Source organism: Astatotilapia calliptera, chromosome 22, assembly GCF_964374335.1.
Source record: "Astatotilapia calliptera chromosome 22, fAstCal68.1, whole genome shotgun sequence".
In the NCBI taxonomy this organism is placed as follows: domain Eukaryota; kingdom Metazoa; phylum Chordata; class Actinopteri; order Cichliformes; family Cichlidae; genus Astatotilapia; species Astatotilapia calliptera.
This window is the reverse complement of record NC_137442.1, coordinates 13,268,047-13,295,000: the sequence shown is the minus strand read 5'-3', so window position 1 is coordinate 13,295,000 and position 26,954 is coordinate 13,268,047. Positions and strand designations below refer to the sequence as shown.

General features: G+C 41.1%; 1 protein-coding gene across 5 annotated transcripts in view; it reads left to right on the top strand.

Annotated features, from left to right (window-relative positions):
• Nucleotides 1-26,954, top strand: part of celf3a (cugbp, Elav-like family member 3a) — a 34,226-nt gene that overhangs the window by 642 nt on the left and 6,630 nt on the right. For 3 of the 5 annotated variants that reach the window (XR_013904401.1, XM_080295725.1, XM_080295726.1), the window contains 7 exons: nt 737-889; nt 2,420-2,502; nt 16,839-16,887; nt 19,963-20,091; nt 21,589-21,668; nt 23,243-23,386; nt 26,274-26,418. Coding sequence is in view for 4 of the 5 variants with exons in the window: in XM_080295725.1 (XP_080151851.1) it covers nt 745-889; nt 2,420-2,502; nt 16,839-16,887; nt 19,963-20,091; nt 21,589-21,668; nt 23,243-23,386; nt 26,274-26,418 (775 nt within the window). In the remaining variant the exon portion in view is untranslated. The remainder of the gene's footprint in view (nt 1-736; nt 890-2,419; nt 2,503-16,838; nt 16,888-19,962; nt 20,092-21,588; nt 21,669-23,242; nt 23,387-26,273; nt 26,419-26,954) is intronic. The other 2 variants (XM_080295727.1, XM_080295728.1) reach the window with 1 other exon arrangement.

The window sequence follows — 26,954 nt, the reverse complement described above, 5'->3', positions numbered from 1 at the left end:
TGTGTTGACAGACACAATGTCATGTTTCTGTAAAAAGGGGGCTCGAATATAAGCGGCCCAGAGAGCAATTCAGAATTTGTTTACTATCGTTTACAACAGCATCACGTTCCTTCCCCCCCTTTTTTTTGCATATTATTCTCCCAGTTTTAGATAAAAGCAGTGCACCTGAGCTCTGTAGCCGTGAGTCGTGTTTGTAGGTGTCCATGTGACGCCACAAATATGAAAGTTATGAGGTCATTTGGGGTAATTTACATTTTGAATTTCATTTTCTTGAGCAAGCAAACGACAAAACAGTTGCTCTATATCTTCTTTCTAAAATAAAAATAAATAAATAAATAAATAAATAAAGGGAGGCTGATACATTTATTTAAAATTCATCCTTTAGATGTATCCATTGGCAAGAGTGAGCTCATGGACTTTGTGAGCGTTTTAATTTAGATTTAAAATTAACACAAACACACACAATCTTTAGAGCAATGCAACTGTGCTGCGTTTCTGTGAAATCTACCACAGCATTTGGGCTGTCACATCTCAGAGGGTGTAGAAACCATTAATTCAGCCTCCCATTCTCGCTGAACGCTCCCATCTGTACCTCCATCCTCGGCCTCCTGTTTGCACCTCCTGTGCAGTGTGAATTTAAGCCCGCAGGCTCCTGTCTGCTCCTCCTGACCGCCTCCACTCTATATGTGTCTCTGAATATGTGTGTGTGTATGTGTGTGTTATTATTCCTCCCCAGACTTCTCAATGAAGGAGCCTGACGCCATCAAGCTCTTCATCGGGCAAATACCCCGAAACCTGGAAGAGAAGGACCTGAAGCCCATCTTTGAGCAGTTTGGCAAGATCTATGAGTTGACGGTGATAAAGGACAAGTACACGGGGATGCACAAAGGTAAGGGAGGTGTCCAGTTAAAGGAGTAAAAAAAATGAGGCGTGAATTTGTTGGTTTATAGCTTGTTGTGCAGTGACAGGGGAAGCTTTCTCTTGTATATGCTCTGATTTGATTTCCAATAGGTGTGAGTCAGGTGGGATGATTTCTCATCGAGCTGTTGTCCCTTTGGAGCCTTTGTGATGAACAGCTGGTAGAAGGTTTATGTTGTAGATCCTGTTTAGTGTTTCTACTAAAAAATACAAATTAAAATAAAAAGAATTAAAGATTATCTTACTCGCTCTCTGGCATGGACAAATATCCGTTCATGCCACATAGACTTTGCTACAGTTACAAATAAAATATCATATTTTTATTGTCTATCATTGACAGTGATTCTGACTGAGGTTTACCAAGGCCAATGTGCTTTTAAACCTACCGTGGAAACAACTACACGACAGGAAGCAGCAGAAAAACTGTTGAATACAGTTAGAACAAACATAAAATGACTATTAACTCCATGAATACGTGGCTTCGGGGTACGCTGGAAGGTTTCCTTTTACGCCTACCTCATGATGCTACAATCTGAATTTAAAGATACAAACATTATAAAAAAAGTTCCCTCCTGCCAGCTTGATTTTTATTCACAGAGGGCCAAAATTGTCATCTCCAAACTCCTTGAATTGAGTTCAGATGTGAGTGTACTTTTTCACTTAAATGTTGGTAAATTCTCATCAGCAGGAACGCATTTGTCTGAGATACATCTAAAAAAAACCAAGTGTTTTGTCAGACGCTAATTAGTATCATACGGCGATATCGCTCAGTTTGAAAGAACTGGTGCCACCCACTGCCACTACTGTTTCTACTACTACTACTACTTCCCCTCGTCACATGGTGGGCAGGCTCCGTATATTTAGGAGGAAAACTCGACGTGTTCAAAATCCTGTTTGACAGTTGGACCGAAGCTGGCAGAGCGATCCGAAGCTGAACAATGATCCGTGCTGTCATTCCTAATGCAAATCTGAGGGCAGAAAACAAAAGCTTTTATAAATCCACATAAACCATCAGTCATTGGGGAGACATATAGGCCAGGTGGTTTGGGTCCTCTAACACCTATAACACCTACTCTGCATACATTTACATATTCATGATTTGTGTGGAGCCCTAAAGGTTAATGAAGGCCTTTCTCTATTATGTAGGAGTGCATACATTTTTGCCTGAACAGCATGATATTAAATACTCATTCAGGCTGCTTGTGTCTGAATAGATATTATTTTAATAATTCCATAGATCTCTGGTGCCACAAGGGGAAACTGCTTAACAAAAAATGACAGTCTGATTAAAGGCACGGGGGCTTTTTATTTGTACATTTATTAGAAAATGTGAATGCACGTTGACCCAGAATCGTTCTTAGTGTTTATTAATCTCAATAAAATAAGAACACATATGACCGAATGGTATATTTATAATAGGGTGGCTGCCAGCTGACGTTATATAGACATTAAAAATCAATGCACTTATATGAGTGATCTCGTGCCCCTTGTGTTTCTCCAGGATGTGCCTTCCTGACATACTGTGCACGTGAGTCTGCCCTGAAAGCCCAGAATGCACTGCACGAGCAGAAGACGCTACCGGGGGTGAGTGTGTGGCTGTCTTTTCGAGTCTTTGACGGCGTACGTGTATGTGTTTACATCAAAGAAGCAGAATAACTGGCATGCCGGGCTATCTGACCATGCCGCACAGGACCCTGGGAAAATTAACCAAGTTTGACATGTAGGGTTGATTTCCCCCTTTAGCTAATCTGCACCAATAAAGGTCAGAGGCTGCCCCTCCCCTCCTCTTATGTTTCATATGTGATGCATCCAGACATATCCATCCAGTTAAGGCATGAGTCATCTTGCTACATGTCATGGGTCGGAAGAGACAGCTATGAGGCTCACTGCTGGAGTGACTTTGCCAGCTCTTATTCTCTTTGATGTTTCTCTTCCTTTCCGTGTCTCTGTCTTTCTTACTCGCTCTCTCTCTCTCTCTCTCTCCATCTCCCCCTCCTCTCGATCCATCTCTCTCACTGAATTCTAATCAAAGTTAAACCTAGCTTTATTAGCATAGCCAGGCAGCAGGTGTGCTGCCAAATGACATTTCCAGAGCTAAATATGACATGACAGCCGCGTCTCTATAATAACCAACTATATGGGAGACAAGGCGACAAGGCAAGGAATTACTGAGACAGAGTGTGCTCCCAGACTTACCGCTGCTTCCTCTTTTACTAAGACAGCTTCACCGCTGTTTCCTTTTGGTTATTTTTGTTGAAATCTACATCATTCACTTCTTTTTCCCCCCCTCTTCTGAATGGCAGCTCATGACTGTAGTTTTTGAGGGAAAAGAGAAGAAGCAGGTGAAAAGTGTAACTCTGCAGCTAAAGATTTTTTTATAATTGATACATTTTTTTTAGCCTAGAAACGTCAAAATATGACAAGCTTAGAGACTAAGTAGAGGATAGACAGTAACTATTAATAGATCATCTATTAAACCAGTAGTTGACAGACAAAAAGTAATCCATCCATGACGTGTTGGTAAACAGAAATAAAGACTGTTTAGAATTTTTTTTATAAATAGTTATCCAGTTTTATATGTGGTTGGTTGTACAGTTTTTTTCAGTGTGTTACTTGGTTAACTTTTAAACCTTTTAACCTTTATAGAATCTCTCGCTTGGTAATAGCCCTGTAAACTGATGCTCGACAGTTTTTTTTTAACTGGCATCTGACTAGGAACTATTCAGATTTTGCAGTCATGTGACCATTAGTGAATAAGCCCCTGTCACACAGACTGAGAGACTGGTTGGCAACCATTTGGTAACCACTGAAATCTGTCGCAAAGAGGTATACAGTGCTGTGATATGTTTGGTTACGTGCATATTGCTGTAGCTTGCAGTGGGAGATGCTGACTTATCTGCACTCACTTACCAACTGCTTTGGACAAGATAGTAAAACTGAAAAGTGCAACACAATCCATAGCTGAGACTGTTTGCATTCAAAGTGAATGTGTTGACTGAGCAGCACTGAGGTACAACTTTCACCGTGTTGCACTTTTTCAAGCAAGCGTTTGGTACAAAGTCGTAGCCTTTCGTATAAACTACAAGCGACTGCAGCAGTATGCTTGTCCAAAACAATTGCAAGTAGGGGTTTTTACTACCCCGCATCCTCTATTGATTACTTACCAACCAGTCAGGGATTGTCTAATGACTGGTAATGGCATCAAATCCAGTACAACATTGAATTAAAATGTAAAGAAATGTAAGTTTTAGCTATATCTGGTACAGTTTATTTACTGTATATTTATTCCTGCTGAATAATCTAAATACAAAAAAATATTTAAAAAAATAATTTGTATAAAAATGTAAAAGATGTTCACTCTAAAGTGTCTTACCTCTGTGTCAAGTGCTCAGGGTTCTATCATGTAAGATTGAGGCTAGTATTTAGATACTAGCAAAAGTTAACCTAAAGCTTTAGTGAATAAATCACTAACATCGACAAATTGGCAACTCAAACAGACAACAATAAAGACGCCACAATTCACGTAAAGATGAAAAATTTAAACTGATGTGAAATATTTTGCTATTTAACCTTCTGCATAACACCGTTAGCAAGGATGTAAGCCGAGGTTAGCTAGTAAATCAAACACGTTAGCGAGTTAGCTGATGTTAGCTTACCCGCTAACACCCAAAAGAAAAAGCCAGGTGTGTATAATGAACATGACCAACTTCAGGACAGAACTGAGGACTAAATCAGCAGGGTTTTTGACTCATGGAGGAGTCTTTTATAAACAACAGCAGGTATTACTGATAAGTGTTTTCTTCTGCTGCGAAGCTGAGAACCTTTAACTCTTTATCCCTTGAAAGGTTATAGGAGTATCCCTTGAAGCTCTTTTTCTGAGTAATTTCGGTTATATTTCAGGACTGCAAATAGAACAAAACGACTGGGTGTGGATCAGACATTTGCAAGGGTGGTCTCTGCCTGTGCAGCTACCCTTGAAAAAACGGGGAAACTATTCTAATGGTTGTTAAACCACATTTTTATTTATATATACTGAGGTGTCAGAACTCATCATTAAGGGTACAGGTCAAATGCTGTCTTTGTTACGTCTAAATTACAAAAGAAGGAGATGAAATCCAAAAGCAGATTTTTATGAGCTCAAACCACATTTTTTGTTCTTAAAATATAAATGCCTGTTTGATTATTTAAAGCATTCATTTTCTATCGGGGGAGAAAATACTATAGCAGTAGGGTATCATTGTAATGGCAGACAGGGACAGTTTGAAGGGGCAGGATGGTATTAACGTGGCAACAAAAGAGATCCTGTTGTTAGTGTGACAGTAGCGTGACCTTCCTGACCTCTCGCAGGCTGATCAGCAGGGCCCAATGCTCCATGATAAAGCCCCCCCCCTTCTGCTACTCTAGCAGCTCTTTTTCCTCACAACCTCTTACCTCTAAGCCGTGTGGAACAAGCTAAACCCTCAAGTGTTTTCCCAGTCCTTCCCTGCCCTCCCCCTCCTTGCCATGGAAAAAAAAGAGAGCGAGAGGAAAACCATCTTATTAGCTCCATACACGCCCACACGGACAAGATCTGCTTCCCACCCCTGCCACCAGCTGTGGTGTAATTGTCATCTAATTGCACCTGCACTGCCAAAGAATAATTAACTTTGGCATCTCATGGCCAGGGTGATACAAAAGGAAAAACATGATAGCAATTATAGGACTGAGAGCTTAAATGAAAGCACACCTGAATGTACAGAAAGCTGAAAGATCTCATTAACAGTCAGGACTGCTTTTTATTTTAAGAAAATACATTTTTCCTCTCTGAGAAGAAAGGGTCAGTCTTACAGCCCTTTTTTCCCTCTGCACTATTTTTCCCCTCTCATTGCTAACAATGAGAAGGGAAAAAGGGGAGAGAAAGAACAGGGCCGAACAGATGGTTGTATCAGAGTGGCACCTGGCCTCGTGTTTAATTTCAGGTGAGAGAGTCCGTCTCTAAGTGTGAGGTGGAAGAAGAGTGTCAAAAGCACATTCATCTGAAAGCGAGGAAAGAAAGCGAGAGAATGGAGGAGGGGGGGAAAGGGCACGAGTAAAAAATAAATAAATGAAAAAAACAGCAGATTCACTCAGAGTGTGAAAATGGAGGTTTGAGAAAGAAGATTTGCTTCCTGAGCTGCACTCATTCTGTCCTGTTTGGACATCTTGTACTCTTGTCCCCTCTGTTCTTATCGCTTTATCTCTGCACTGTCTCAGGCTATTTGTCTGGTCTGGTCAGCTGTTGTGAGGCACTCTGAGATAATAACGTCCACATTATGCCACATTAATCATAGCCATCTTGTAAAGCAGCCTCCAAAACTGAACTTAGATCTCAATAATGTCAAATAAGGTCAGTCGAGCTGAAATTAACTGAAATAATCAAAATAGTTGAAAATGAATCAGCACCATTTTCACGATGCATTAATTTTTTTATGTCTTTTTTGGCAAAAACAGCAAAGATTCGGGTTTTTTTGGGCCTCTGTGGTAGTAAACTGAATATGTTTGCCACTTTTTGTCTAAAACAAAAATAATGTTAATGTCACAATGGGCTGTAAAGAGTGTGATTAATCAGGAAAATAATCAATAGATTAAAGGAAAATTCATTTTGACATATTGGGATGTATTTGTCTTCTTGTCAAGAGGAATGTGACGATCAATACTGCTCTCATTTCTGTCCAGTAAATATTAACCTGCAGGCAGGCAGCAGGCTAACGTAGCTTAGCTGAAGTCCTTTTTTGGTACCTCAAGAAAAGCCTTTTCACTGATGCTGTGACTTTGTCTGGTTTAAAAAAAACTAATGAAAAAAACACAATAAAAATTTTTTTTAAAAATTGATGCCACCAAGATGGGAAGGTCTGACCGAGAAACAGTATGTGTACCATGGATAATTCTTACTTTTTAAACATAGTATGGCCAAGATTTACAATATTACATTTTTTTTTATTAAATATGAGTGACTATTAAGCCCAAAATCTCACAATGAAAGTCTTTGCAGAGGTCAAGATTTCTGCGAGGTTTTGCAGTGATCATGTGATAGCTTGTGCACCATTTTGAATATGTGAAAATGTAGAATCACACAGGCCAAGAGACTGCTCTGCAAACTTCTGGTTACCACCGGTCATTAGGGAAAATGTAGCATTCCTCGACCGGTTGGGGAGTGGTAGCTGATTGATGGCAATCGCTGAGAAATCAGTTGCTAAAACTGCAACCACTGGTTGATCCCCTGCACTCACTGAGTTGTTGACAAGGGAAAATGTGTTTTCTCTAACTGTTTGCTGGAGGTTCCTACCAGTCATGAGGTGAATCTGGGGATGCTGCACCAAAAACCTCTTTGCAATTGCTCCAGTTGGTAGTAGATTGCTGCAGTTGCTTGTACTTTGCATGGAAGATGCCCAGTTGTCTGCAAACACTCTCCAACTACTCACCAAGTAGTTGTAAAACTGTGAGAAGTGTGGCAAAAACAGAAAACGTAAATTGTTTGCCTTCAAAATAAACTTGTCTTTTTATTTTTACAACTTTTACTCTGTAGCTTGAGGTTCTTTCTTTTTCGCGTGGTGCCTTTTTTAAAAAACGTTTTCTGCCCGCTCTGCTAGTACATGGTGAGTGTTTGCAGACAAGTTGGCAATTTCCATCAAAAGTACAATCAACAGTGGCAATTTGCAAACAACCAAAACTATCGCAAGGAGGGTTTTTGCCGCAGCACCATCTTTGCAACCAATTTTACCTAGCAACAGCAAGCAATTTCTAGGAAGTCACCCAATTAACCATTGGTGGTTGTATCACATCCAATATGGCAGATAGCTCTTAGGTAATGTGTGCATGACGTCACGTGCAAAACTTCTATAGGACAGAAAGTCATTTTGCAACCACAGATCTCGCCTTCTGATGGCAGTCACATGGAATACAAGTTTAAGGCACTTCTTCATTGGCATCTTTTAATGTTCTCCTCCAGCATGTTTTGTCCAGGAAGTACAAACATGTTTGGAGTACGGGGGACTACTTCCTGCTGTGTGCTGTATAAAGAAAAAAACAACCTCGTTAGTTTGAAATTGTGCATAAAAACAGTTAGCTTAGCTCTTTTCATCTATCTCTTTCCAAAGGGAATAAAATGCATCGATCAGTGCCTCTGAATATCACATCATCTTGTTTCAACAGCCGGATTAACAAGCTAAGCTAACAAGCTTCAAAATCTAGTTTATAAATGCTGCATAGATATGACAGCCGTGGTGATTTTTCTCAACAAGAAGGCAAAATGTCAAGCTTTTCCTTCATTTAATGAGAATCATATTCATTTGGATAGTCACGAAGCTGTTTAATGCTTCCTTAAAGTAATATTTGCAACAATGCCTCGCTGTTCATTTTAAATCTAATATCTAAAATGAATAACATCTAAATCTAATAGAGAGCCTGTGCCCAAGTTTGGGGTGGGGGGAGCAGCCGTGTGTGTACTTGGAGTGAATTTGCATGTGCAGCTGGGGGAAGGGAGGGCAGGTGTTCACACCTACACGGTTTAATGAAGGGTGCGTGCTTTTGTGTGCCCGAGTGTGCATAACTGTCTGTTTGCTTTCGTGTGCACGTGTTTCCTGGGGGAGTACACATCCAAAGATAGGGATGGATGGATGGAGGGAAGTTGCAGGGTTTATTATGAGCTCTCCTCGGGTTTCTTCATTCACTATCAGCCGCGTGTATGAGAGGGAAATCTGCGCTGCGAGGCCTTCTTTGCGTTTAAGCTGCACGTATGAGAGGAAAGAGCCCTCTTTGTGGTGGAACATCTGACTAAGCTTGACATTTACTCAGACATAAGGAGTCAGACGGAGCAGACAGAAGGGTTTTATCAATAGTCTGAAAAAAATGCACATACTAAATATAGCTCCGGCTTTTTACACAGGATATGAGATAGGAAGTTTTAGTGCGCAGTGCTGTAATTTGTGCCCTTAATCTTTGAGCAAACTTCCTACTGTAGATGCACACGAGCTATGGTGGGTTGCAGGGTTATGTTAACAATCTCTTGTATACCTGTTAGCTTTGTACACTTGCTCAGCCTCCACCCTTCAGCTTCACTTTATCAGAAATTGGCATTTTCATGTGCATTTAAAAAAAAAAATGACAAAAACAGAAAGTCTAAAGGCTTAAACATGCTCCCGTGATGTGAACATGATAACTCTTTTATTCCACTGACAATACGGAGATAAATCGGCGCCTCCACATGCAACCTATATCTTGATGCCAGCGAGTTGTGGGGATGATGCTGATGATGATAGCAATTAGTGCGCCTCGGAGCGAGTGCGTTCACTTGATGAATCTATCTGGAGTTAAGTGTGCATTCACGCGTCGATTCATTTACATATGCATGCATATAAATGCACGGCTGGGCAGGACAGGCGGCGCAGAGTGACAACAACAGAGGGGGGGAAAAAGGGCTCGTCCTCTGTACGTCACTCTGGGGCGACTGTAATGATGAATGCAGATCGGATTTATGGAGGTGGTAAATGGGTGTGAATTAGAGAGAAATTGGATAAATGAAGTTGGAGCGGGGAGGGAGAAATAATAGAGGGTAGGGGGAGGGGAGGAAGGATTGAATGAAAGTTTGACATAATGAACAGTGGGTGGTGTAAGGGTGGCGAAGGCTGGAGGTGCGTTGAGGCAGTGTGTTTATCAGCTTAAATACAGACATCTGTTACTGAGGAATTGTGTGTTTTTTGGGGGGGTTGGGGAGTGTGTGTTTGCTAGACGAACACACACACAAAAGCAGAGAAGGGCTGTTGCCACAAAACTCATTAGGCTCTTTGAACTTTGGTGCAGGACTGGTTATCTAATGAGCATGCATGGACTGTAGTGGAGTTAAAATGTGTAAATCGTGCCAGTTAAAGTTAAAAAAAAAAAAGGGAAAAAAGTAGGACATGGACTCTATCTGCACTCTTTCTCTCTCTCACACACACACACACACACACACACAGAAATCTGCCTGTGATTCAGTTCTTTCTCCCCCTCTGCTCCACTGATTCGAGTCAAACAACACTTGACATGAATATTTAACAGTCAGAACAGACAAAACAATTGAGAGTCAACTCGAGTATTGTTAGGAATTTACTCTTTGATATTCGGTTTCTTCACTTTGAAGGATTTTTGTTGTCTGTCTGGCTAAACGGCTGAATGTCAGCTTCGAGACACTGTCAGCGCCGGACAGACTGGTGAACCCTGTAAGAGCCGGAGACAACACCGGGAAGCGGCTTTGACACTGAAGACTGGGACATTGTTTAAATATTATCGAACTGCACAAGTGCTGTCAGTCTCTTTGTGTTTGACTGAATTCAGGAGAAGGTTGAGTTTTCTCTCCGCTTTATGTGGCTGCCTGCCCATGTGTGTGCGCATCTGTGTGTGCATCCACGTGTGCAAACGCTAACGGAGCGCACTTGTGCATCTCTGCTTTTGTGTGCCGCTTTGTTCCAACTCTTTGTGTGATCAACTGCAATCTCCCTTTTCTGTTCCTTTATTTTATTCATGTATTTATTTATTTTTTTTATTTTTTTTATGCCTGTTAATATACCAATTTCCACCTGTGTTTCTTCTTCTCCCCACGGGGTGAATTCACAAGTGCGTCTCAGCGTAAGTGCATTTGCAACGATAGAGAGGAGGTGGATGGAGAACCGAGGGAGCAAAAAGCAGCAGAGACAGGAGAGGGAACAGAGACGGGGGGAGAGGAGGAGGAGGCGGTGCGGGGAGGTGGGAGGTGGCAGGTTGATTACGGTCGCAGGTCTGGTTGCCTGGAGACGGCTGGGACGAGGGATGCCAGGTTGCTAGGCGACCAGCACGATGCAATGACCAGCGCTGTGTGATGGAGCGGAGGGGAGGCGAAGATGGAAAATTGTCTTTGTGCCCCCCCCCTCCCGCCCCACCCAGCTACACCTCCCCTCCCTCTTCCTCCCCCTTCCACTTCCCCTCCAGCTCTGCCTCCCTGTTGTAAATGTTCTTGAAAGAGCGGGGTGACGGTCTCCGCTGATATATTTACCATTCAGAGTGGCAGCTTTTTCGGGCGTACAAGCAGAATGTATTGAAATTGGAGAGAAAACAGGCAGCAGAAATGTGGCCCCCTCCCCACCACTCACACAGCAGTAGCAGCCTACTATATAGACAGATTATCATCAGCTCTGCAGGTCATAATAGTAAGGCGAGAAAAATGTCATCATCAGTATGCTTTACTCTATCTAAAACACATTTGCCTTGCTGTAGCACATGAAAATGCATTTCCACGGTGGCGATGGCCACTCCTCAATCTGTACACTGTTAAATAAAAGATTGCGGAGGGTGTTAAATACACCTAAATACACCAGGCTACTTAGTTTGAGCCCTTTTAGAGAATAAAAGCCATTTATTCAGTCTTGTATTTACAACAGGTGAGCCTTGTGTGTTTTATTAAGGTTGTGAATCTGTTTGTGCTTAACATCCTTCCAAGGGAATGGAGACATTTTAAGCACAAGGACTGTTGTGCAAAGTCTGAGAAATATCCTTGTGCTTAAAATGTCTCCATTTGCTTGGAAGAGAGTTAAGTAAACTTGATTTGCATAGATTGTGTTTAAGCACATTAGTCAGAAAGTAAAATATGCAATGATAAACAAGCACTTCTGTTTTGTTTTTTTTAAACTAACAGCTGCGATTTTGGTCTGACAATTTTTTTTCATGTATAGTTAGCCTTCCCTGGATAAATAAAACCTTATTAATAAGACTGCATAGCTCTAAACATTTTTATTTTAGCATTTTTTATTTTATGTGGGGCACTGTGATTCTGAGTGCTGTGCTGATGATAATCCCTGTTCTAGGACAGATACACTATGGACAAACGCACCTATGCATTACACTCACAGGAGCACCATGGAAGCCCATGCCATGAAGCTTATGGCACATAGATTCGGTGCTGATGTTAATGCCAGCGGAGGTTTGGCGCTCAGCAGTTGGTGACTTTTACGCACTGTGCACCTCAACATTCAGCGACCAAGCTCTGTAATTTACATGGTCTGCAACTTTGTGGCCGAGTTGTTGTGACTTTTGTTACTTTCACTTGCCAATAATACCATTTATGGAATATCTAGAACGGAAGAAATTTCACAAACTGACTTGTCGCTATGGTGGCATCCTATTACAGCATCATGCTCACATTATTTTACAAATGTTCGAAAAAGCCGACTGCGTTGCTATGTGCTTGACCACACCTGTGGTCATGGGACTGAAAACATCTAAATGAAAAAATTAGCTGTTGTGCTCTAATTCTGTTTTCCATATAGTGTAGGTGTGTTCAGTCAGCTTGTTTTCATGTCCAAGACTTTAAATACATCTTGTCAAGATACTCACTTTGTAGCCTTTGGCTTTGGTGCTCCCAGCTTGTACATTACAGCCTGGCATCACATTTAAACACATTGGGTAAGCCTCTTGTTTCCAATTGCAGGGTTAATGGTGTGAAAGGACATATTTAACCTAAATACCAACCTCATTCTAAACATAACCAAGGATTTTCTTTTCTTATCGATATTTAATCACAGAGTAAAAGTGAAAGTAAAAAGCGAGAGAAATCAAAACTAATTGGTGAGTTTTAAAAAGAAGTTAAATCTAGTTAAAAACACAAAATCTGAAGCAAGAGGTAGTCTCCAGGGTAACAAACTTCTGGATGCAGAGATGCTTGGCATCCATTATAGCTGTCAGTGCGTCATGGGATTGATCCCAAAGCATACCTTGTGCATATCTATGTGACTCCAGCACCATCTGACAGCACGGCAGTATTTGATGCCCTGGGATGAGACCACTTAGATTCAGTGTGATGCTCTGTGCTTTGTTAAAGATCAAAGAGAGAGCTGCTTCCTGAGCACATTTCTCTGTTCTCTCTTTTGTCATTTTGTAATAAAATCAAAATGCCCCCAAAATAATAAAATAAGTAGCTGAAAAGGGAAATTCAATCAGTCTCGCTGATGTCTATCATAGTGCGTCTCTGCTCGCCACAATATTTAAAATAAATTACCCAAATCACTGCTGGGGACACGTCCCTCCAGTCCCAGCTAAATTCTCTGCCCTTGCAATGTCTGTATTACCTATTTCTTTTAATGGGTTAAAGCTATTAAATGTAGATACTCCTAAATGCAATCATGATGCTGAATATACATTGGCAGATTTAGTCCAAATTGTTAAATCAGTTTGACGATATAGATTCTCTGGGCTTGTTGTTGCAGTGTATGAACTTTGATGGCATGGAGAGGGGGGGGGTCATGCATTATGGCGAAGGGGTCGAGCTGTTATTTGATTGGATAATCTGTGGATTTAATATTTCATAATGCTCGTGAAATCCCCCGCGGCATCACAGAAAGAAAAGATTAAGTATGTGTAGATGTGCGCTCGCGTCACTGTGACCGTCAGGAGCCGACGGAGCATTGTTTGGATGACTGTATATATAATATCTGCATGGCGTGTTTGGACATGGAGCGCAGGGGGAGCAAGAAAAATCCAATAGCAAAAACACACAGTGGTGAAATGGGCTGTTGATCAGGCAGGTTTGAATGCGTGTTGTCTGTGCACAGTATGGGACCGTTTTTGTAAACAAGCCTAAGAGAGAAAGGGGAGGGGAGGGGAGCAACAGGAGGAGGAGGGGAGAGAGCAAATTACTGTAAAGTGTGTGTTAGTGGTTGAGGTTTAGACGGAGATATTTTTCTCCCTGCTTCTGCATCTGCTCTCGAGGCAGCGCCAACATTCAACAGGCACGAACGAAGCCGCTACCATCCCTTTTTCTTTTTTCTTTTTTTTATTCTTTCATCTTTCCTCCCCCTGCTCGTCTTCTCCCTTCCTCCACTGCACATCTAATCCCTCTATCTCTTGACCTAGAAGCACCCTTTGTCCTCCTCATTTGTTTTCCACCCGTCTCTTTTGCAGGTTGTTCAGGGCAACCTTGTTTACCTGATGTGGGGGTTCTCATCTCTGGGGTTGTCATGACGATGGCCATGTGAGCATGGTCTTTATCAGACCGGCAGCCGGTTGCTGTGCAGATCTGAAGTGGCACAGCCTTGATGGCCTCCACTTCTCACTGTTTTTCCTCTTGTATATTCTAATTCCAATCTCCTGAGCCATCTGCTGTGCTTCTCCTTATCACCACCACCACCACGGCCTTCACTATTTGTCTTCCCACAGTGAAATATGGGCCATGCGGCTTTTTATAAGCATCATTCAAACATGTCAATCAAACTTGCCACTTAATTTAATGCCATTAATTCATAGCATTGACTTAAGGTGCTTTAAGAGAGAGCTAACCCCAAAATAGCTTCTATTTTTAGTTATCTATCTATAGATGTCTGTATCAATGTGTGGAAGAATCCTTCCTGCTATGATTGAGTGGCGTGCAATAACTGATAGCTCAGACACTGAGTGACTATCAGTATCTACAAGGGTATTAAAATTATGAATAAAAAAAAATAAGGTGGAGTTTTGGTAGAACAGCTGGTTAAACTTTGGTCTGGTCAAACAACATTTTCTTATATATGCTAATCTGAAAATCCTGGTGGAGCCTGCACCTGTTCAGGATTTGACATCCCCTGTCCAGCATCAAGATTTTCCTTAAATACATGTCAAAGGAGTTATTAGGAGTTTCTTACATTGCACATACTGGCTTGGGTGGTTATATGTTAAGATAATGATGATAATAGTGAGAATCACAGAAGCTTGTAGATGTAGATGGATCTCAGATCAGTCAAAACAAAACAAGCAGCAGCACCTTGTTTAGCATGTTGGTCCACCATCAGTTTTCCTTCCTTCACAAGTTTTTCCATATGCACATGCACAAACACTGATGTTCTCTCAGTCTGACAAGCTATAGCCACTGCTAACGGATGACTACTGACACATTGAGAGGCTCACGCTAGCATACTAGCATCTGACAGGATGTGTGCATTAATGAACTCAGTAAATGCTTTCCTGATGAGTTTATAGTCTCAGACATTAGTTTCATTGTTTACTGAACACAAGATGATCATCATGACTTTGATTTTTGTCTCTATTAAAGTCTAAAAGAACGTTGAAGCAGGGATTTTTTGAAAAAACAAACAAACAGTGGCATCACAAAAGCTATGCTTGTCTTTTTATGAAGTTTACGGCTGTAATGTAGTGAATGTAGACAGTAAAAAGAAAATGCTTCCAACATAAAACTGCTGACAATAAGGTTTGTGGATTCTTATAATAACCAGGCCAAAGCTGATATCTCAGTAACTGGGCAGTTCACACTAAAACAGTACAGATCCATTAATAGCATGGTGCGTTCTTTAGAAAGGTGTATGTGTGAAGAATAAAGCAAGAATACAGATTAAATCACAGCATGGGCAACAACAGCGAAGAAAAACAGTGGTAAATAAGGTAATACTTATTTTGCACAGGCTGTTGTTGCACTCTCTCCTGCCTGATAACTGGCTGGTATAAACAAGAAACTGTGCCGATAACGTACTGTGAGGTATATTTGTCGAGCTTCACCCGGAGTACATGAATTTTAGCATGCAGACTCGGTTGGAATGATGATATCTTCTCTTTAGCATATTGTAAAAAATTTAAACTAAAAAATTATTATTCACTGCCAGCCAGAGCAAGACCTCCATTTGTTTAGCTGATTGGAAGATGGTTTTTTGAGCCTTCCCCTCCATCTACTCCATCATCCTATTAATTGGTACACTCGATTAGACTGCTCTGAATGAGAAGACACGGGGGCCTTGTATAGCAGGTGCTGGGGATATTTCAGCTCGTGGTTCAGCACAGATGTTTGTTCATGCGGGTCCTCGTGACACCAATCAATAGTGTCTCCTGGTGACTGATCACAGTGGATCAATCAGTGACACAGGATCAGCGACTGGCTGAAATGTCACCAGCTCCATAATTAAGACCTTCATTAAGCCAAAGTTAACAGAGTGTCACTCTGTTGCTCTCACCTCGACTCATCACCCTTCCTCTCTTCGCATGCACATCCCCCACCTGACTCCTCTCTTCCATATGCCCCCCCCCCTCCCAAATCAAACCCAATCCCGCTCTTCTTCCCTTTTTGCTCTCCCTTGTACATTATTTTGCTTGCTTTCTTTCAATGGTCCTTTTCATGCTTGATACATTTGAAGGACAAGCTGCTGTTTCGTCTGGAGGTTGAATAGTCGGATAGCCAGGAAGAGGACGGCGAAGCAGCCTTTTATGAATAGCGAAAAAGGTCACTTAATGTAAAGTGTGTGCGTGTTCCCTGCTTTTTCTTTCGCGTTTTTGTTTGATATTCCTCCCTCTCGACATCCGTCTCTGCCTCTGTCAGGCTCAGAATCTCTCTCTATTCTGATGCTGCGTGCTCCTTTAATCCAGATTAGCTGGCGAGTGTTCTTAATCTTATCACTTCCCCAATCCCGCGTGGGTGTGTGCTTTTCCTGGTTTTGTGTGATAGGGGGAGAGGGAACGATAGACGGCAGGATTAGAGCTGATTCTGAGAGAGAGACTCGGAGAGAGGAGGTGGGGCGAGAAAGAGAGACTGTATGACACTGCAAATGTAATATCACACATATCGGTGTCAGCTGTGGCCTGTTGGAGTCGAGTTGGCCCAATAAAAGGAAAGGAGAGAAATTGGTGTGTAAATATAAACGACTGGAGTACAGACCACATTTGCAAACATCTAAACAAGCACAAATGTGTACTACAGTTATAATTGCATTTACATAAATGGTTATATAAAGCACACAAACATGAATATCATCTTTTGTCATTTACATAACAGCAAGGGGCACATTTGCCACATTAAAACTACAATTTGTGCCAGTTATTTCCATGCTTATATGCTTTTTGCCATGTTAAAATGAATGCGTTTTTCTTTTTGTTGATTAGCCCTGACCTGCATTTAAACCGACTACGTCATCTTTTTCCAGATGAACCGCCCAATCCAAGTGAAGCCTGCAGACAGCGAAAGCAGAGGGGGTAAGAGACACCTGTCCCCAACCCAGACACACAACACCTGTTCAAACATAAACACCTCCAGAAATATCAGCGATAACATGTCAGTTAGTCTTGCAGTGACATTAAAACACCTGCACGAGGTAAGTGCTTGAGTGGAGGATGCGTTAAGGGAAAGTACAGCGGTGCAGCGCGATGATTGGGACTGTAAGTTGACAGCAAGATGTAAACGATTGGCACGTTTTTCTGGTTTTCACCCACGGACATGCTTTTGAGGTCAATCGGTGATTCTGAACATCTTTGTTTTAGGGTTTCGCTCACTCACACTGCATAGTTAGTAGGATAAGTGGTTACAAAAATGGATAGATGGTTTAAATGGTGTGCACTGATATGACAGTTATATATGTGATAGATCTCCTGTGCCTCACCATAAATCACAAATTGTCTTTTGACACCGTGGCCTTGCACTGGTTACCGCAAAATCGAACGCAGAGATAACGGCACAGTTTGAGGCAGTTAGCGGCGCCATAATTTTCAGATTTATCAGCCAGGAGATCATGGTTTGTGTCCTGTGGTGTTGGTTAAAAATGTGCCTCTTCCAGCCGCACTAAACAAAGACAAGCTGCCATAACCCAGAGTGTCATGCACCGTCACCATGGACACAGTGGAGCTGATGTTTTATTAAAGTTCTGATGTTAAAGGCCCCTTATTTCCTAAAAGATGCAATCTGCACTGAAAATATGACAGATTTTATCAGCCCTTCAGCAGATTATTGTTCAGACTGAGTAGTCGGCTCAGCTGCCTGTCAAGATGGATGTTTTGCTGCTGTCAAACTACACCTGTACATCACACACTGCACACAGCCACTTACGCTATCATAAAAGAAAACACTGGTAGGTTTTGACAGGAGGTATTAAAGATACTTCATCTCTCATACCTCATATCATTTTACATTACCATTGCTGATTTTCAAAGCACAACACTAGCTCACTCTCCCTTTAGGGTTGGGTTTGTTTTTAGTCATAATCTGAATGGAGAATTTTCAGAAACCAAGAGATGTTGCTTGTTGATTTTTAGACTGTAATGTTTACCAAACCCTAAGCCCAGATGGGCTGCCGGTGACCTGGTAAACGCTCTCACATGTGTCACATCTGACTTCATCCAGATGCAAATTTTAAAGATAACCAAATCACTAGAGACTACAGGACTACGTTTAAACTAGTAATTAAGAAAAGTACAAAGGGTATAATAAGCATCTGATCACTTAACCTCTTACCCTCCATCGAGACACCCAGCTTGAGTTAGGTTGGTGATTTTGGTTTGGGTTTATTCAGTGTCCACGCATTTTTATACCTACCTATAAAACATTTAGGAACAGGAAAAACAAACATGTCAAAATGTGTGAGAGTGCATTTAAAATGTAATGTAATCTGTTATTTTCTTAAAATATGGCTATCTGGGCACTGGTTTAGCTGGGTGGAGTGGGCTGCCCATGTGCTGTGGGGATGACGTAGAGCCTGGGTTCAGATCTGCCCCGGGGCCATTTGTGCATCTTCATGCTGGGTTTCTTGTCTTCTCTCCACTACACTGTTCTATCACAATAAAGGGTAAAAAAAAAAAAGATAAATAAATAAAATAAGTCTATTTAGCTTAGGGCTAAAATAAAAGTTAGCCCTAACCCTACACACGTGACTTAAAGGATCCTGATATTAACTAAAACTTGAAATTTGCTTCAGACACAGTAGCCGCTGCATCACATGTGCTAGGTTTTTGCAAGAATGAAGTTAAAATATGCAACGCTCCAGTTTTTGTGCTGTTGGAAAAGCTCTCACATCTGAGTCGACATCCAGGAAATAATCCAAGACTCTTTCTCGCAGCATCCACTGTCTCTAATAGGCCTGTTTTCACTGGAGTTTGACGTGCCACAGTAGGAAAAGCACAGGTGTAGATAATAAAATTAATGATGGCTGAATGCCATTTAGCTGCTTCAGTTTCAGGGTTCTGGTATTGTGCATGCTGGCTCCCTGTCACACTGTGGCAAATCAAAACGCCTGCTGTGAAAAGGGCCCATTTTCCTAAAAGTCAGTCCAAGTTTTTAACATTTTGAACATGTGATTTTAGATTCTATGCCAGTAGCCTGAAGGATCAACACTTTAGATTTTTTTTTTTAGCTCTTTAAAATTCACAAAACAGTAATAGAAATCCTTTGGTTTCCTTTTAGTATCACAAGACAAGAAGCATGCAGATGCAGGCATTTGTTTATATGCTGTTTTTATATATATATATATAAACGCGTGATTTTTTTTCATTTTTTTATCCGTTTTCTGAAACTGATTAGCTCACAGCGTAGTGAGCAAATTCTGTGCTTTTCATCAGCCAATACCCAAACCCTCCCCATCAACACACCACCCAGGCAGGTGTTTCTAATCAAACCACATTTATCGTCTGCAATCTTCTTGACATTTAGGCTGTATGTAGGTTTGCAATAAGGATAATGGCACGTTCGCTGTGACTGATTGTATCTCAAGCTTCAAGTCTCTGACATTTGATTATCATACGGAAATAAATTGGAAAGAAATGGCATCACGAACAGTTTTGGGGGGAAAAAAATAAAACAAAACATGTATCACTCGGTTGTTCTTTCTGAGAGTAATCTGCAGGAATGTAAGGCGCGCGCAATTTGTAGTGAATGGGCTCAAACATGCAGAATCGCTGGTCTGATCCTTCACAGACAGGGACAGACGGAGCAGCTTCTCTGACCACACAGAGGGTGACAAACATTTGAGTCACCGCCAGATGCTGTTTGTTGTGCCGTTCATGTTACTGCACTCTGGTGGTGCTCCGAAGTACAGCAGGCTAACGTCCAGCCCTCTTTGCAACTGCTTGTCACCCTGTTGTCATTTTCTGTTATTCGTGCATGTACAGTGACATGGTGCTTCTCCCCCCTACCTCCACCCTCTCCACCCCTCCCCGCACGCTTTCACTTGCATTACCTTTCTCACAAATGCATCTCTTTCTCCCCCCGTCTTTAATCTCACTCACATTACCACACATTACTCTCCTTTCTCCCTCCCATCCTGGTAATCTCCTTCCCCTTAGAAGACAGGAAGCTGTTTGTGGGCATGCTGGGAAAGCAGCAGACGGACACCGATGTGAGGAAAATGTTCGAGCCATTCGGCAGCATAGAGGAGTGCACGGTGCTCCGCGGGCCTGACGGTACCAGCAAAGGTAATAATGTGAAATCATGCCATGTGAAACACATCCAACATCAAGGCTGAACATTCCCTCCACAACATGCACAGTCCCAGAACGATATCTAAATCTGGATTCGTTTTTTTTTCTTGGAAGCATTGTTATTTTATTCTTTTCACATTTGAGCAGCATATTTGAAAATATGACAGAAAATGTCCTGCATCACAGTACTCAAGAGTCCTTTCAGAAACTCCTGAACTAACTTCCAAAGTCAATTACTTCATAGTCTAGCTGAGGATTGCCTCTGGTAAAATATTCATGCAAATCTGTGCATATTTTTAGATTAATCCTTATAACAAGCAAACAAACAGGCAAACTAATGCAACCATGCACATTACATCCTTGGTGAAGATAACAGACAACCTATGCAAAGCTCTGATGGCTGACCGGTGCTCCTCAGCTAAACAGGTGGAACTATAAAGTCTAGGAAGTCTTACTAAATATAAAATTATGGTGAGCAATGGCTACATGTTATTCTGCTTTTATTATACCACTCTTTGTCTCCATGGTTGTCACTGCATCATTTAATATCTAGCGAGACTTCCTGGACTTTGTTTAGTTGATAAACGCCAGACGTATTACAGAAAGATACAGTATTATTCACAGAAACAACACATTAGCAGCAAAACATTCATCCATCTATGTTCATTAGGTAAAAACTGTTCTCCCCTCACATTTAAAGAGCTACAAATATGAATTTTGACTGTGTTTACTTTTAAACTCCCTGCTGGTCCTCCCCTGTCCACAAACTCTACTACTCTACTCTAAATAGTCTGAAACCTCATCGTTTAAACATTTAAATACTTAAATATTGCTTAAATGGATGCAATTAGCCATGTCATATCTTATTTCTATCACCCCCGATGGCTTAGCTACTTAAAAACCTTAGCAATAATTCATATTTGTCCCACTGAATAAAATCATCAGCACTAAGATGATTTTGCTAAGCTATGCCCTCCACAATTTACAAAAGCAGCCTTTAGTCGAGCATCCTTTAAAGCCACTGGTTGCAGCCAGATTCCCGGTCACGACTGTAGAAGTGTGGACTGACTTTGTTTTACCGTTTGTATTTAAATCCGAAGAATAAAGCTCGCAGCATGTTGCAACTCCACCGTATAAATGACTATTGTCAGTAACAACAATGCTAATGATATTTTCCATGTAAATCAAAGTCCGCGACAGTTCAAACACAGAGGTTTGACTTTTCTGCGTTTGCTGCACGAGGCACGACTAATAGTGCAGTAGGTTTTATTGGTCATAGCTAATGATGCGTTTGGTGGTTTACGGGCTGTGATTGATGAAGCAATGAATGTTCTGTGGACCATGCTTAATGGTGCCACGGTAACAGATGAAATGCTAGATGCAAGATGGCTTCTAATGTATATTTAAAGGGAAGCGTTTTTGTTATAGTGTGTGTAAGTGTGTGTATGTGTGAGAGAGGGGCTGTGCTTAATGATGTGTCATTTCATGTAGGGTGTGCATTTGTAAAGTTCCAGAGCAACGCAGAGGCCCAGGCCGCCATCAACGCTCTTCACGGAAGTCGTACTCTACCTGTAAGTCCACAAAATACACTCTTTCTGACACACATACACAAGCACACTCATGCTGCACATGCAGCATGGTTACACAAATTCAAATGAACCCAGCAGACGCACTCAGATGCTCCAAACCCAGTCATTTAGAGACTCACAGGGTGACTCAGCTAATGGTCACCACTTCTCCTTTCTGTCCCCCTCCTCCACACACACTCACACACAATAGAGGACACACTCTTTGTAAAATGCGGTCATGATTTATCTCTGGAGGTCTTACTGCAGTGTGGCTTGATGTAGGGCGTCAAAATTAAAATAAAAACCTATTTGTTTATTTCGTTTACGTCAGTAATGGATCATAAAATGTGCTCGTCTAAATCAGGACACTTTAAGCTAATAATAATACGAACGTAAGCCTTTATTAAACACATCCATCCAACACATCCAAGCAATTATTTTTCAGACCTTTTCTGGGTCTCTATGCTCTCTCAGGCAGTTTAAGTTTAAGCATAAAAAAGGTCATTTCACTCATTTAGAGTACGGTCTCAGCTCCAACTCAGTCACTCCAAGGAGTGTTTTACCTTTATTTGAATCTGTAGAGGATCTAATTTGATGATTGTTATCATCATTCTGCTGCATCGCAAAACTTTTAGCTGGACGGTCACCTAGGCACCATCGTGTGAGAGGCTTTAATAAACATGGGATTTCTATTTCCCCCTCGGTGATGGCGAGCTGTCAGGTTTCCCATCTCTTCACTGGTATTCATTATCCTCTCTTTAGGACATAAGTAGCGCTGGCTGCTCTTCAGAAACATTTCAAAGTTTTCTTTGTTAGTCCACAATAACATTTTCGAGTTTCTAAGTGGCAAACTCCAGTCATGGAGCCATGGGGTTGGGTTTTTTGGATGGGTTGGGGGGGGAGGCAGCAGCTTTCTCTGTGTAATGCTCCATGCAGCCATGCACTGTGAGGGAGAATGGGAAATGAACATAGAAGTTAAACAGCTCCAGTGACTCATTTAAGCCATCAGTTTCTTATTTTGGGCTTCTTTTTTTTTTTACTTCAGTGACTACTCTGGGTTTTTCCTTTGGAGTCATTTAGCTGTGCACCCGCAGGCCTGAGTCATCGGTTTGTCAAACTGTGGACTGATAAATGTTTTTGTTTTATTTTGTTTGTTTGTTTTCTAAGTTTACCTTGCAGCCTTTTGCAGTTTTACTCGAATCAATCATTTCCGATCTTGTGTTTTCAGAGATCTATTTTTCAGATTAAAATGTTCACTTAGCTCTAACCTCCAATCTTATTTGATGATGGCACAAACCGCTTTTGTCAGTGTCATTAGCCTTGAGCTCCACAAACATCCCTCTAGACACTACGCTGAGTCTTTGAGTGATGCATTCATTGTGGAAAATGCATGTGTAAGGTAAAAATATTGGATTCTAACCAGTTTTGTTAGGATGCAGTAAGAAATGCTCAGAGTAGTGGTGGTAACAGTGGTAATCTTTCCACTGTGCGTGTTTTAACCTCTTGCTGATGTTGAGCGTTGATGCTAAAAGCATCGGACAGATGGAGTTTTGATTTTTCTGCCTTTTCCTCCGCAGGGCGCCTCGTCCAGCTTGGTGGTAAAGTTTGCAGATTCTGAGAAAGAGCGAGGGCTCAGACGGATGCAGCAGGTGGCCTCCCAGCTTGGAGTCATCAGTCCCATGACCCTGCACCTCGGGGCCTACAACGCCTACACGCAGGCCGTGAGGAAGACCCGCAGACATACACATCTCACCCAAAACACACACTATCTGTCATGAGAGCACTACAACATGTTGCTGAAAATATTTATTCTGATCCCAAAATATCAAAAGTGAACTGTTTTTGTGTAATTTCTTTTAATGCTCTATCCTCTGCACTTTGTTTTCTCTATCTGGCTTTCTCATCATCATCTTTGAGCTATTTTAGTGCGATGGAAGATATAGGCACAGAAACCATCCTTTAATCCCCCAAAAAAAACATAAAAGAAAAAGCTACTCGAGAGACGCTTGAGTTGTAATGTTCTATTCAAGCATTTTATACTCAGAATTTCAATCCAAAAGAGATGTCTCATATGATATTAAGATGATTATAATTGGGAGGGGAAAAAAATCTCAAATAACAATATAAAGTCATCGTCGCTAATTGACCATTTACTGCAAATGGTTTCAGATTTGCCTCATTTACAGTTGTTCAGATTATGATGTTTAACGAGGCCTCTCGAGACTTTTACTCATGATTGATGTGTTTGTAATTTAGTAAGAAAAAAGGTCACATAAAAACAAAATTTTAAAAAATGCTCAATGGAAGGGTAATTTAGAGAAATTGCAGGTAAAGCTCCAAGCTAGACAAAAACGAAGGCGGGGTTCAATAAAATTCTTTGTTTACAGCTCAGAGATGTGAATGAAGAAATGATCCAATCCACTGAATGTGTTTTGATTCCAAGCTTGTCAGTTTCTCTTATCGGGGCTGGCACGTATTTCTAACAGTTGCATGTTGCAAAACTGTGACGTTAGACTCGTGGCTTTTGCACGACTGAGTCAGATGCGCGCCTTCTGTTTCTACACGGTGTTCAGACTCAGAGATAATAAAGCAGCTCTCTCGATGCTGCCACAGTCTTCCCACACAGGAAACCGAATAGGAATCAGGAAGGGAATCGATAAGGAATCTGACCTATAAGAAGAATCAATAATGCCGCTGGGTATTGATAAAGTCTTGTCAATATGAATCCTTATTACAGCTAAGGTGAAGAGCACACAACGTGAACTAAAGACTAATTATTCCCATGATTTGATCGTAATGAGGGATTATAACCATCAGGAAGCGATTTTTCCCGATGAGTGAGGTCACTAGGCAGAGTGCTCTGCGGTGCTTAGATGTACCCTTCAAACATATAGATTCATGTTTTCTGTTTTATTAAAGGGAAACATAAAACAACAAAAACAAGAGAGAAAAGGAAGAAACAAAGGGATTTAAGTAAGAACAGGGAATTTTCTTTTCTCTTTTTTTGTTCTCAATGACTGCTGGTGGAGTCAGGATGGGTCAGAGCACTGATACTTGGGAACGTTATAGTATATTTTCTTCCCCCTCTACAGCACTTATTTATTTCTGCGTCCTTTAAAGTAAGACTGTTGACTCAAGCCATCACATGGGAGGTCACTAGACTCTGGAACAACCCCCATCAGTCCCCCATCTGTCCCCCTTCTAGTCCCTTGGGATCCCCCAAAGCTATTGGAGGCTGGTCTGACTTAGTCTCACCAATGAGATCCATTTATTAGGTAAATTAGTTAGATAAATAAGTAATGGAGATAATAATTATCATCATTTAAAATAAATAAGTCAAAGAGAACCTATTATACTCATTTCCATCTTCACATTTTAATTCCTGGAGTTTATTACAGCAGCTTTGTGCTGCCTCTCCATTTATCCTTTCTCTTGCATAAACAGTGTTAACTCTGATCTTTGAATCTTTTATTTCAGTCAGGTTGACTGCCCATGTGATCACATGATTTGGGGCAGCAGGAACTTTTTTGCTTTTCAAGATTGCTATAACCTTTTTTGACATCATATAGAGCCGACAGTTGGAATAAAAGAATACAGAAAACAACAAATATGTGTCTACTGTTAAAAATGTTATTACAGGCTCTTTGTGTTCTTGTAGGGTCTTTACCTTACAATATAAAACAGCTTGAGGCGAGTGTTGTTGTGATTTTGTGCTTTATAAATAAAATTGAATGGAATTGAATTAAAAATATTAGATTGCTGAGTTGAGCGTGTAGTTTTTCAACGTAAGGCCTACGGGGCAAACTGGAGTCCCCATTATAACTCGTTTTTCAATTCACTAAATAAAAGTGACCGATGTTGCAGATGCATCTATTAAAAGCAGTAAAACATGTTATTTTACTCTCATATAGACAAGTGTACAGGGCAATAAACAAGCCTTTTGCCAAGCTGATGTAGTTGGTAATGTCAGTTAATTTGAAAATAATACAAACACTTCAGGAAAAGAAGAGTTATGGGCCTATTACTGCTTATTCATTTCATCTGATAAATATAATTGATTGTTAATTTGGTGACCTCTGCCCTCTGTCATTCTGCAGAAGTCCACGAGATGAAATGTTGAACATTTTGCTTCGCAGTAAATGAAAATAAATGTCTGTGTAATTTAGATTGATGTCAATATTAATAACAATAATAACAGTCAAATGTTAATAATAGTGAAAAACAGGAGAAAAAAAATATACATCATCAATCATCAAATATTGCTTATTGTTTTCTTATTGAGGCTCGGGTCTGGAGATGTCACAGTAATATTAAACACATCAATTTTAGTGACTGAATCTCATTATTGGAGCACGTTGATGAGGGAAATCTGAACAACGTGAGTCATTTCTAATCTGCACAAATCGCTCACTAAATGTCTGATGACGAGCCTCTGCACAGCGTCTTCATGCTTTAAAAGTCTGCTGGTGTTTCTGTACTTTACAAGTCTGAGAATACACACTAATGGCCTCTGCACACCGAAACACGGACTCCGAACTTACTCTAAATGTCAGTTTTGCCGACTCCTGCTCCTCAATCCATCACAGCATCTCTCTCTCTGTCCTCCAGCTGATGCAGCAGCAGGCCTTGGTGGCGCAGTCGGCCTACCTCTCTCCTGTTGCCACCGTGGCTGCAGTTCAGATGCAGCAGCTCGCTGCCCTCAACCCCAGCAGCATCATTGCCACGCCGATTGCATCCATCACCCCGTCCTCAGGTAATGAGAGGCAGAGATGTCTGGCCTTGATTAGATTTCTGCCTGAAGTATGAGGGCGGATATACAAGGAGAGGTGGACCAGAGAGGACAAAATTACACACATCTATTCTGTATTTTTTTTCATTCTGTCTCAAAGTTAACTCTTACTTTTTAAGGTAAAATAGGAGTAGGAGATGTATTTCACTTACTTATACAGTTTATATATAAACTGTATATTTAAATAAAGGTGGAAATTGCCAGGATAAGCGAGCAATTCACCTGCTTTTGAAGCCAACCTTAAGTGGTCGTTAGATTCAAAATTTTCAACCCTTAAAGTTGCTGCGTGGTTTATTTAAGACTTCTGAAAACTGGTAACAGTCTGCTGGCTACGGTTCACTCTGTTTAAAGGATCGTTTCTATGTAACGATGATACAAAACCTCAAATTTGATTGAAAGTAACTAATCAGTCAAACAGCTGTCATTACATTTGCGTCAGAGGTTTCTATTGGTGCGTGAAAGTACGTGACATCACCACCCTCCTCTCACCCACTGAAACA